General features: G+C 35.3%; 1 protein-coding gene across 1 annotated transcript in view; it reads left to right on the top strand.

The window, feature by feature from the left end:
* Positions 1-6,747, top strand: part of LOC100377799 (renin receptor-like) — a 35,552-nt gene extending 28,805 nt beyond the window's left edge. Inside the window, exons 5-8 of the mRNA XM_002740160.4 lie at positions 726-920; positions 4,799-4,948; positions 5,205-5,327; positions 6,520-6,747. Coding sequence (XP_002740206.1) covers positions 726-920; positions 4,799-4,948; positions 5,205-5,327; positions 6,520-6,723 — 672 coding nt within the window. The 3' untranslated portion in view covers positions 6,724-6,747. The remainder of the gene's footprint in view (positions 1-725; positions 921-4,798; positions 4,949-5,204; positions 5,328-6,519) is intronic.
* Positions 6,748-13,814: the final 7,067 nt, after the last annotated feature.

Below are 13,814 nucleotides of genomic sequence, written 5' to 3'. Positions count from 1 at the left end.
TCAGAGTGAATTTTTTTTTGCTTTTTATTATCCAAACAGTCTTGGCTATAAACTGTTAAAATTTTGTAGAATTGTGGATAGTGGAAAATACTCAAAAAATGATTTTAAAATATAGATAAAAGGTGCAAACATTCTCTCTTTTGAATGCTTAGCAAGATTTAGCAAGGCTGTACATAAATACTAAAAAAGAAACATGGTGAAAAAAGTAATGACGGCATCTCCATATTATGCACTATATTTAACTTTTTACAAAACGGTAATATATTTAAATTTGTCTTTGGTTGAACAGTGTTACAATAATCATACATCCAACTAGCCTGGGTGTTAATTTATGCATCAACTTGAAGTAGTGAAATTTGAGCTGCTACCCTGCAAATTTGACAACTGGTAGACATTTTAAAATTTATACAATAAGCTTTCCGAAAATATATAGTTTTGTGGACAAGGGATGTCATCTTGATTTCCTAATTAACTAATTAAAATACCTGTCACGTAAACTGCATATCTACCTTAAAAGAACTCCAGTGTCACATCACAAGCAAGACGTAGAGAGCATTGTGTTTAGTCTGTCTGTTCCATACGATATTCGACTTTGTGTTTGTTGCATCTTTGATATATCACATATTATTCGTTTAATTATTGTGTTAAGGATTTATCTTTTTTAGCAGAAGCATGTGTATTGATTGTGTCGCATTAATCAATCAAATTCAATATTCTCTTTATAGTTGTTCAACCAACAGTGGAAGAATCCTCAACTGTTCACTGCATTACCGACCACGTTGAAAGAAATGCAACCAATTCTGCTGAAAAGCCAATCGTCAGTCCTTTTTGCATACGATATGGGTTCATTAAACTACTCCAGGGAGCCCGACATAACATTTCTTAGCGAACTACAAATAATGCAAGAAATCGCTGATATGGTGAGTTACACGTTTTCGTCATACGTTTGGGTGGTTTTTCTATGGACATTAAATTTTGTTAACAAACAGATGAAGCGCTTCTATGACGCAAATGTGTGACACGAATGCCGTTCAAATCGTCGATATTGTTCTGATCTGTCGTGACGATCGTTCATCAATGAAAATTATTTCAGTACATTTTAAATGATGAACGACTCCACAACCAAACACAGTTGTTGCTTTTCATCACAGAGGTGATTTTAATAAAAGTTTAGTATGTGTAAATAAATCCAATGCCTATCATTTACCTTTTTGCAATGATTCATATGTTGAGTACAACTTCAAAAATATTGTCAAAAAAATGATTGTTTTGTCTTGACATTATAATCTTGATTTGAGATTGAACAAATCGAGGAACGTATCCACTCTGTTTGAAAAACAACAACAACAACAACAACAACCAACAATCTGTCATCACGCAATTAACAAAATAGTAGACATAATTTGTATTATCAACTATTATTATCTTACCTGCTTTTTGTTTTGGATAAATCCCCTTCAAGCAAAAATATGATATAACTCAAACGGCTTGTAATCCACGTTATAAAAACAGTTTCGGAAAATGTGTATTCTTGAAAGTTTGTATAAAATTAATTTAAAATTATTTTAAAATTAATATAACATGAATATTTTTTATAATCATTTTTCTTAACGAGTATCTTTAGATCATTTTAATACTATGGAACACAGTCCTTCTATAGCCTATATAGGGACTGTGTATGGACAGAACTTTGTGTTTTATCAAAAAATAGTAACGCGAAGCCTGGTGCTACCATTAGACCCAATATATTATTTCGTAAAAGAGGTTCACTTTGTTCTACGTGTTTATATAAAACATATTGTTATAGCAAACATAAGCGAATTCCCTCCCGATAGCACGTATGGTCCCTATGTCCTAGTACGCATTCCCTATAGAGTCACTTTATGTGCGCATTGGCCAGGATTAACAGTACTGTGAATATTACACAACGGTGACCTGTCCTTGAACTACTAATAGGTTGGTTGGGTTTGTGAGGTGAAGTGTTGAGTGTTATTGTACAGACTTACAGACTGTTTGTACATGTTGTACCTCAGCTCGTATTATGAATGACTCTTGACTGACCCTGGCTGTACACTACTTTACAACAGTTTATTTCTAAATTTCTAAACAAAAATAGGGGCCATCGACCTTTTTTAGTTAAAAAATTTCCATTTAAAAACTTTGCATTCAAAATTGTTATGTTTATTTATCCATTTTGGCAAAGACATTTAAAATATGGCTTATATAAATCAGGTAAAACAAATATGCCTCATTTCGTTATTTGAATATACTATTGACATAAGCGAGTTTTAATGATAAAAAACAAGTGGTGTTTGCTTGTTAATTCTGATATTACAAAATTGATCAGTTTACCATCACCTTGTAAGCCACGTGGCGATAGACAATTTTTACGTGTTCATTATAGAGCGTCATACTTGTCGCTTAGAACTCCTATCGAGCATAACGCGGCGCATTGACTATGGCACTTACGGCGTTACATGGATTGTCTAGTACGATGCGTGATAAATCTACGTGCATCGTATTTCTGATATAACAAGATGATCAATATGATTTCTTTACCCTGTGCTTCAGTGAAGTCAAAGAACTTTTTTTGAACAGTTGTTTATTCAGACCAACTGGAATATATTTTTACTATTCAAGTTAATATAATATCAACAATGTGAAATGGAGCTATCATTTTTGTTGGCACTCGCTCTGTTGACAATTTCAGTACTCCGAATTAATACAATTACACTGCAGAATCGTTATATAAAGCCTATTTACGTCACATATTTCCATGCCAACCAGGCCATTACACCAACCACGTGACAAATCGTTGCCTAGCAACTATAGGATTCAGTTGATGAGATACAGTGTTTATCCATTGCGGTTTCAAAGTGTAGCTAAATGCATCGTTAGTTAGTACGAAAATAGACTCAATAATATAATTAAGAACACTGTATTGAGATACATGACTGTGGTGCATTATATTTGTTGTGGCTATAAAATGCAGATAGTTAATGACGGAAATCAGTGACCTATTTCAAAGTCGCCTGTGTGATGTGTCTGATCAGAATTTATTTACAACAATATTTTTCTCAAGTGATTCTGTTATTGTGCATTGAAATGAATTAAAATTGGAAAAACTTAATTCTGGCTTCACGATTTTATATTATATTGCCGTGAATAATTTGTTTTGTCTGACAGTAAGATGGTCTTGTATCTTACTGTCTATCCACGTAGGCTCACAATAGTTCCGAATCCACTCCGATTTCTGGCTCTCCCATTTGGGCGTACTCCTATAACGCAGTCTTGTTTTTCGGGTGCAAAATAATTTCTTGGATATGCCTCGACTGTTTCTTTTGATATGCATTTCATATGTATTTTGAGTAGGTAAAATTTGACCGACTGTCGATCATTTTTGTCCAAAAAACAATCAGCCGTTTTCGTTTTCATTAACATCTTGCTTGGTGTATTTCTGATGCACATCTTCAGAAAGCTGTCGTAGCATAGAGAAGTGTATGCGCATATTTGCGTTCATAAACGCCGTGTTCACGATATGAGATGCTTCTGGGTTTCCAGTCACCATAGTGTACGTCTCATTTGTTTTATCTACTGTTTTAGCCCAGAACCCCCTCCCCCTCGACGAATTTGTATGGTGTTGTTGGGTTCATTGAATTATATTACCAGGATGACTGGACGCATTGATACGAAACGTAATAACATATGTATACAAACAAGTTTTAATTATATAACTTCAATGACAGCAAAAACAACTCGCTTGAACTATTTTACGGTTTTTAAATTTGAATGTATATACATATATATAGTTAAGCTCCTTCTTGTGTCTTATGAGTGTACACCATACTAGGGTCGTTAATCTGACGCAAGTACTAGTACGTCAGTGAAATACATCCTACGGCTCTTTGCAATCTAAACTTAACGAAACAGTGAAACAGTTGATAATTATCCTTTGTTGGTCGCCGACATGGAGCTATGCTACCTTTATTAATAGCGGGTTTCTTATATGGATTACGCCATACAGATTACACTTCACAATGTAGCGCGTATTCTCCATTGTCTTGGTGATCGTTACGTAATGCAGATACATTGCCTGTGAGGTATAATAGGGTATTAGCATATTTAAACTGCTAAACTTTAACTGATGGTTAAAGCACAGTCCCTCTGTGGTTAAAGACTGTCTCGGTTTTCTTTACATAACTTTCTGTGAAACACTTGGCAGTGAGTAAAGCGCCCAGTCGCGCAATGGGCGTTCATGTCAACAAAAATGTATTTTACGCGCGTTGTATACGTGGCGTATAGCTCATGATGAACACGGCACGAGGACTGTGCTAACGCTTGAAAGTGAAAGGAAGTTCGGTTCTCGGAAATCTAATCAGATCGTGCAAAATTTTACACAGCCAAACCATTATATATTAAGTGGTCGTAGCTAGCATTTCGTCAAACCTGTTTTGTTTTGATTGAAAGAATATTGTGTGTATGCTGATGTTTGTCTCTGATTGATTGATTCACCAGAAACGGGAATTTGGTTTGGGAAGTCGGAGAGCGTCCTACTGTAGACTGGCAAGCACCTTAAACTTGACATCATGTGGCAGTGGGAATTTAAAATAATTAAAGGGAGTTATCATACAAACGTTTGTGAATGCATACCACTAGAGTCACTTTAATCACACGCGCAACATTTCAATTTCACACCAGTATCAAAATGTAACTAATGTGTATGTTTTGTTGTGTTTTGTAACACATCTGTGACGTGAAGTTGCGAATCTACAATTCATGGGTTTTCTATTAATTACAGGTCACTGAAAACAAGCATCTAGCAACCGACGGTGTGCCAGACATCTATTCGTTCTCGTTGGCTGGTATACATCTTATACAATTACAATATGGTTTGAACTCAGTACAGGCCAGCGATGGGCTCAGAGTACTGTCGTCTTTCATCAAAAAGGTTAGTAGTCTTTTATACTCAGTTGTGTCTTGGATATGTCTGAAGTAGATATAACATCACACTCATTTAATAGCACGTACAACAATATTTATAAAAAAAAACTGGGTTACATTGAAAAGCTACAATTCAGTATCTCAGTTTTTACAATACATGCTAGTTTTATTCCCTGGTGACTTCTGTCACGGCATTTTAGGTTATATATAGTTATTAGTGTTTTACTACTTGCACTATTTATTTTATTCAATTCTTTTTGCAGTTTACAGAAAAAATGGTTTCTCTTTATGACGATGACCTTATGATGGAGGTAGTGACACTGACATCAAATGACCCACGAATGTTAAGAGTGAAGAGGGACGACCCCACACCTGCCCCTACTAAGGTAATGTATCCCTTAATTAAGAAGAATGTTTTATCACATGCATAACTTGTGTATTACCACATCGTCACGTAACGCGTGGTAGATCAAAAATCTGGAACTCCGAACAATTTGATACGCACGAAAACAACGCAGTGAGATGCACTAAAACTATAGGAAAACAACAAACAGATTCTTGGCCATATATAGTTGAGAAAAAATAATTAAACGCTGTTTCCAAGTTCACTGTAAAGGATTTCCTAACATCTCCGTTTAGTGAATATTTGAATACTGTTTCTGGCTTGAACGGATTCGAACATTTGTATATTAAGCTAATGCCCCAACAACTTTGAAAGGACTGCACTTTCCTAACGCAAACCATGCGTATTTTTATTTAATTAAGCGAACATTTCATTCAGAATTAGAGCGTAAAACAGATTAAGTAACTGGGTGATTTGAACATAACTGTGTTAACCGACAGGAGCTTGAAAATGAGTCGTATCCAAATCTACCTTGTGCTGATGATAAGTAGAGCGCATCAAACTGAAAGTTGCCCAGAGCTTACTCGTGATAACTGCCAGAATTTTGTAACATTCTGAGCCTCTGGATATTCATTGTGTTTGCTGACATTAACCTAAAAGAAAATTGTGTGTGATTATATATAATTATACTTTCATAATTATGGGTTCTTATGATTCAGAAATGCAAAAGAGCACCAGACAATTTTAAACTAATGGCGAAACGTTTTTTTCAACTTCTTCAATATCTCGAAAGTTTTCCCAGTGATTTATGCCGGTACTGTTTTCCCATTCTAATCGATGGAAACATTCAATTGGCTTAATGGTAAAGTTAAATTGTTAGACAGTAAAAGGCAGAAATATGGCTTGTAGCTCAGATATTGACACATTGACTACATGCAATGGCGATGGTTGCTTAGGCCGTTCAATTTACACAAAAATAGTGTGCTTTCAAGTTGTAGAAGTTGGTACATTCTTGTATCCCATATTTTTTGTCAAAATTCTCGGTTATCAAGCAGCAGGTAGATCAGCATCATCTCCTCAAGTGATAAGAATATTTCTTCCACAAGTATGGAGCCTCAATTGCATTATTTTTGTATTTCTATTTTTGTGTATGTTTTGGAATGACATTGACAGGTATGGCAACAACAATAACTTCTGTATATCTGAACAAAATGTTGGTTCTTTTTAACTTTTAGGCTCCTAGTTCTGAAGTAACGCCATCCACTATCAACGTTGCTCCGTCTTACAGCGATGACTATGCTTCCATGGCTCACATCGCCATCTGGGTATCTGTTTTTTGGATAATAGCTGTCTACGTCATTGCGTACCTCATGTGGTTTATGGATCCGGGCGATACCATTATTTACAGGATGACTAGCACGCGAATTAAAACTGAATAAATAGGGGGGGGGGTACATGCCCGACCTGGTCTTTTGAGTGAATTAATTGGCAACTATTAAAGTTGCATTTCCACTTTGCAAATATACGAAACATCATCAAGCTGAACATAAAATATGTTCAAATACTGCTTTAGCTTTAAAAGTATATAATCCTGTTCTAACAAATTTTATTTGAAAGTAGGAAGGATCCTATCAAAGACAAACAAAGCCACCTAATTCAGTGTCAATTGTAGTAGGCGCAGTTTATTCATATTCTACAGTTAATTTTCTCAAGCTCAACATTTGATAGTGTATATTGACAGTGGGTAGTACCTCACAGATTGTGAAGTTGGAATGCAACTTTCAAGTTGATAACAACTTTTCAAGAGATTCAACATTTTTCTTTTTAATCATTTTTGTTGGAATCGACAACCGTTCTTTATTTTGCCCATAAAACATGTTGGTAGTATGTAGTATACCTTGCTGGTTTACTCAACTGTCAGTTCTTGAACTTTTTTTTCATTGTATTGTCTCCTATCGTATGACGCGTGATTGTAACACGTGGCCGAGATGTCGATATCGTCAGGTTATTCAACTAAGACTTTGTAACTGACACTATTAGATCTTGTTTAGTATTGCAAAAAACAACGAGCAGGTGAAAACATCAAACTAACTGGATTTAATATTCTACTAACTTCGGGTATACAAAATGTGTATTCGAAGCTGTTCAAAACGAGGTTATAAATACAATAAATGGAGAATTAGATAACTAGATTGGTAACATGTTTTATACTCAATGACAGTAATATATTTATCTTGTGCAGTCGTACTGCGATTTTGTATTTTCGTAGGGTTAGTTATTCGGTGTAATGTACACAAAGGTAATTTGATATTGATTTATTTTTGTTTATCCGTATTCTTGCTTTTTTTTACGAATCGAGTGTTTAAAAAAGTCATTCCTACACTGTAATATATCAGCGGTGTGCATTAGTGTATTTGTTGGGTTGGGATGGGTTGATTTATAAGGTTATTTTGTAAAAGAACGTCGATTCAGAATGTGTGTCCAACTCTACCTTGAACGTTCCAAAAAAAATCCAAAAATGGTTGTAAAAGCTATTTGACTGTATTATTTTCAATGTGGAGTTCCATTCCGCGCGTATATCCGAGTAAGTTACACTTATTGAGTTCTTAAAACCAAACTAGGTACACCGTTCCTATAAGATGCGCCCTCTATTGGTCATTCTTCTTTGACGTAATTTACTATATTCTAAATGATAAATTACTATGAAACCGAACACACTTGTTGTTTGAAACGGCATTATTAACGTCACGATATCGTGTCGTCGATAGAGGGCACCACTTAAAGGAAGGTTGAATTATATATATACGGTGTCGAGATCAGATAACTTATTCATTGCCAGACTGTGTATATGTATTGTGATCATCGTATTATTGAGTAGGTTATCGGGGTGTTTAGTTGTTACTATGCAAATGAACTTTATGTAAAATATTTTGGTAAATTATTTTGTGATGATTATCATTCAGCGTATCCTGTATATGTAATTAGTAATGAGGCGATGAATAACATATGACATTGACAATGTACTCAGTCTGTTTATTACTATTTCACTGTCATTGACTGGATAACTAAATCCAACGCTAATCACATCACGGATCAGCTACGTTTAGCGAATTTTAAATCACGGTGGTCTGAATAAGGGCAACGTCCTTGGATAACCCCGACTAACGACCTTGTGGGCGTTGGTGGTCCAGATGACGAAGTTTATCACAGGAAATTAAATTAAAATGCTGACTGAAAGAGGCGAGGTAGTTTCATATCAGTGAGCTGAAATTGATTGTGTTCTTGTTGCGTCATTACATCAATCGTAGTGTTGAAATGCAGCATAGGAGGAAGCAATTGTTTACGCATGCGCTGTGACTGTTTGGCAGCAATATGTCGTATATTCTGGGTGATGCGTTATGGTGCGGTTACTGTGTGATACCAATTAATCGATGAACTCACCAAACTCATTTATATTCCCAGTCTGCTCAATAATTGATTCAAATATATAAGTTGTGCATCAATCAGGGTTTGGCAATCCTAATTCATTTTGTGTAAAAAAAAACGCGAGTTTTTCACGTGAAAATAACGATTTTTTTTATTTCATAGATAGGCTGAAATTGTATAACACGTGGGTAATCACAATTCATTTTCATTCTGAAAAAAATAGTTTGAATAAATGGCATATAAACATGGGTATAAGACTCAGTCATATTTTGTAATTACTAATGCAATATTCACTGTCATTTTGAATGTAATGTGGGAACATTTAAAAACCATCTATTCTGCATAATGGTAGTTATCCCCACCATCATCATCATCATTATACGTGGCTCCTATGTGATGTACCAGTTATTCACAGTTTTTTTCTGTAGTACAGCTCTGTCTTGGAATGTCCTCTAAACACGATATTGCGTTCAAAAAAAGAAAAAAACTCAACTTTGTTTCATAGCCTAAGCCTAGTCTGGACCTGTTTTTCTCCTTCTGATGATCACTGTCACTGTTTCACTTTCATTCATGCATTCACTGAAATTCATGTTATTGAAAATTACTAATGTTCGAGTCACTGGTGATATATGAGTACCATGTCATTCTCGCGATCATCATTGTCATCTGGATCACTGTCTGATGTGGCCTTCATGACATTTTACAACATTTCTAGTAATAAATAAAAAACTAAAATCAAAATCCTTCCTAACCGCTCTAAACTGTTTTGACCCGTTAGCTGAAACATATATTGTTATTTATTCATTTTCAAAGTTGCATTCCCACTTTCCAAATATGTGAAACATAAGAGATGCTAAATTGTTCGAGTTACGGACATCGAGTTACAAAAAAGACCACGTTCATATTTTATAAACAACGCTCAATTTTGTAACACCACGCCCAAATTATAACTCGATGTTCAGTTAACGAACTTCGAGTTAGGGGCAACATAGATTTTATGTTTGGTTTAACATTGTATGTTGCCTGTAACTCGAATGTTTTATTATGAATGAGTTGTTTTCGCTTTTCATAATTTGTAAAATGGACCGGAAGTGCATCGTTTCCAAATTCTAAGGGAATATATATTACTTCTATACTCTTCTATATATATATATATATACATGCTATCTATAGAGCTATTAACTTTGTAAAAATGATACAAAACCTTACAATAAAGAACTACTTATTTGTGGTTGCAACGTGGTAGTTGCGTGTCGTTGTATACATGAACAATGGGCTGATTGTCAAGGAAGACAACTCGATCGTGATGTGCATGACAACCCTGAACTGCCGGTGTATGTTATCACGTGCCACTCGCCCACGAATCAGGGCTAATCTGCACTGGCTCGGAAGATTGTAAATGATTAGCTAGTTTGAATTTGCATAACAATACTGACAATGAACGTGCATTCAACGCCACAAGTTTTTTTGTTTTTTTAGCCAATCAGACTTCATCTTCCGAGCCAGTGCAGATCAGCCGACGAATCACGCGCTTAAGCACGTGACATCCATCAACAAAACAGTGTACAGTTGGTTTTCTATATTGGTTTTACCACAGGGGCTTATCAATTGATGGCGAATCCGCTAGTGGGTAACACCTTATTTGAAGTCGTCATGGACGACAATATGAAAACCTGCGCATGCGTTATTTAACATGGAGCCAGTGGATCAAATACCCACAATTTTTAATTTGATTTTTGTGATTTTTGTGGTTATGTGATTTTTCTAGTTTTCTGAAATCAAATATCATATGTTGAGTGTTCCAAAAATAAAGTCAATTCAACTATACTGGTATTGACAATATGATAACAGTTACCTAGCTTTATTGGATCACTCTCGAGACTGGCTAGGGAGTCTCTTTCATCCTCACGTAGGCGATCCGATCGGAAGCAGTATTATATTGTACACCGTAACTTCTCAAAGTTTATTTACACTTTGTTTTTCCAATATTATTTTTACAACAGTAAAAAAGATATTTAGTAACCATGACACATTGTATCTTGTCAGTCAGTGATTTGTACCTATAGATTCCATTCGGTGTAAATCCTTCATGAGTTCTGCGTGCATCGTTCCCATAGTTCTAGACCACGATGAAGACTTCCTGTGTGGGATCGACATGTCACTCTTTGCAAAATGTTGTTTGCTAATAGAGATGATTGTATTCATATATCTATGTGCATACGCGACGTCGTGCATTAATACTAAATAATTGGTGTGAAATCTGAGTCGTATTTGTGGTACAGTATACATACATTTATATGCGCAGATCTTCCAGTTCCAGGACGGATGGGAGAAAGATTGAGAAAACCTCTGCGAAATGCAACAATTAGGTCGTCTCCACGATTAATTCTCGAATGCATCCCAATGCAATAAAAACTCACGAAGACGAGATAAAGATTCCATTCTTCAGGGGTCAATTCATTATATACGAATCAAGTATACCACACAGTATAATATTTAGGGGCTGACTAATGAATGCCAATTATATACTTAATTTTTCTCCATATTTTATTTCTATGTCTCTCAATTATCATACCGGGGGGATCAGTTTGTATAGTAAAATCAATAATAAAAAAACATTCGAATTCAATATCTTGAAGATGATTAAACAAAATAGGATATGATTTAAATTCACCTAGTTCCCAGTTATTCAATTAAGTTATTGTAATAATTGGAAATGATGACTCAGTATTCCCCGAACCAGCCATGTAAGAATGCATTGGACACGCATCATCAATAGAGTAAGTCACGTCGCTGATACTACCCTGAGAACCACCGTTTCGTGTTACTACTATAAGTTGCAGTGTAGCTATGGTAACCCACGACATATTTTCCGGGGTACACTGATATAATCGCATGTCATTTCAAGGTATAACATGTTGGTTAGGTCAATGTATTTATATATCATAAAAAAACAATGAATTAAATACTTCAACAAAGAGGGAGGCATCAATTATGAATTAACAATTAAACAGCAAATTGTACATAACTACACTGTTAACTGAAATAAACCAACCACAAATTATCGAAACAACAACTATGCTAAGCGACAGATAAGTCAAGAACTTAAGTTTGGAAGTATATATAAAAAATATATAATTATACTGGAAAAAGGAAATTAACATAGGAATAAACTCAGAACGTACACAAATTTCAAAAATGAATTTATTTTTAAAAATTACGTGATCAAAATAATGAATGCCGAACTATGTGAATGTTTAATTGTAGTTTTTTTATTTAAACGATCGTTGTGCTTTAGATAGTTATTTTTGTAAAATTTGTATTTTTTAAATATGTGTTCTAGTAGTTAGTGTAACCATTTTATTTCCTTCTGGGCATATAGGATTTTACCTCCATGTTCTGAGGAAGTGTTTCAATAAACGTCTATATATGAGATATATACCCAGTATAATGAAGAATGAATGTGAATATTAACCCATGTGTCCGTGAACGTCGCATATTCATTCATTCATTAGATCGATAAAACCGGAACCCAGATACTCCGTGAAAAAAAACAGGGGTTTCTCCCAGGGTGAACGGAGTGAATATGTCCGGGGAATATGTGATGCGCACTCACTCAGAATGAATATTATATCGAGACCCACCAACATGGGCGTGATTATCAAGTTTGATCACGCATTTCTTGTATTCCTTGCCAATTTGAATGCACACAAGTGTTGGTACTTTGCGAACCTTCTCCGATGTCCGTGCCGTGATGCCAGTGTAACATTGACGGTGACACATACATAGGAGGATGATATACGGGATACAGTTGTATTGAGGTCCAGTTTGTGAAATGCGACGCCGAGGGCGCCACATCATCAGATACTTGCATGGTGTGGATTTCACTGGGTCTCACTCGCGTTTCAGCCTCGTTTTATGTCATGTGATTACACCGTTTAGAAAAATAAACCACGGACAGCGTCTGTATCAACAGTACAATGATACGAACAGTTTATGGTCTAGGCATTAGATATTATATATTGCGAGAGGGCTTTGAACTGATAAAAGGTTGGGTCACTGTAAGGTTTAGTTATTATTTAATTTAGGGGCGTCGTATTGCCTGCAAGGTCATAGGTCACATGCAAATGATATCACCTTGTGGCCTTTAATAAAAGCCCAGATTTAAACCGATATTTAGGGACAGTGAAATATATATGCAAATCTAAATATTGGATTTAATAATACATAGAAGCATAAATAGTGTTTAGCACAAAAAAAATGTTCATTTGAGTTCTGTAGAGCGGAACGCGGACGCCTACCAGACCTTGGCTCAAAAAATACATTCAATGATGATTCTCGACGGGATACGATAACTTTCATTAAGTCTTCTTTACGATCCAACTCAATCTGATTAAAATCAGATGTAGGCGTAGACTTATTTTTTTTTATAAATAAACAAACATAACAATGAAAAAATATGAAAATAAAAAAAAAAGTTTGAGCCTATACCTACCCATCGGACTTTAACCAGATTGGACCCAACTTTACATACTGTAAAATACTTTACTTTAGCTGGAATTAATTTTTGCTGAAAATTCTTTTTGGGTGTTTTGTATGGAATTTATTTTCATTGATTTTTGACGAGTTGAAGGTAAAATATTATTTTCACTGAATCAACCTTTCAGCGAAGTTTTTTACAGTATTACATTCAAATAACATTGTCTATTTCACATCAGTCTAAATGATGGACGAACCTGAAATGGCACGCGTGAACGAAATTTAAACATTGCGAGTTCTGCCGGGAAAAGGCGTCCCCGAGCTAGTTGTGTTAACCCCGTGTTAACCTTGAGGGGAGCAAAACCCGAAATTAATGTGAGAGAAAAACTTTAGAAAACCCTTATTTTTATAAATGATGGACCAGACATCAGCCCATTTATTAAAAGACAAAGTTAACAACATTTTCATTTCACCTCTATACTGCGATCGGGGGGGGGGGTATTAAATATTCCAAAAAGCCTTCAACTATTTAACAAATACGTCACACCTTACAAAACTAGAAAACACAGATCTCTCCTTATTTCAACCGCCACAAAATAATTTCCCTGAATGACACAATTTGTGA

This window comes from Saccoglossus kowalevskii, chromosome 1 (genome assembly GCF_978046115.1).
Source record: "Saccoglossus kowalevskii chromosome 1, keSacKowa6.1, whole genome shotgun sequence".
Classification (NCBI taxonomy): Eukaryota; Metazoa; Hemichordata; class Enteropneusta; family Harrimaniidae; genus Saccoglossus; species Saccoglossus kowalevskii.
Note: the sequence above shows the minus strand (reverse complement) of the source record. Positions and strands in the feature narration are given on the sequence as shown.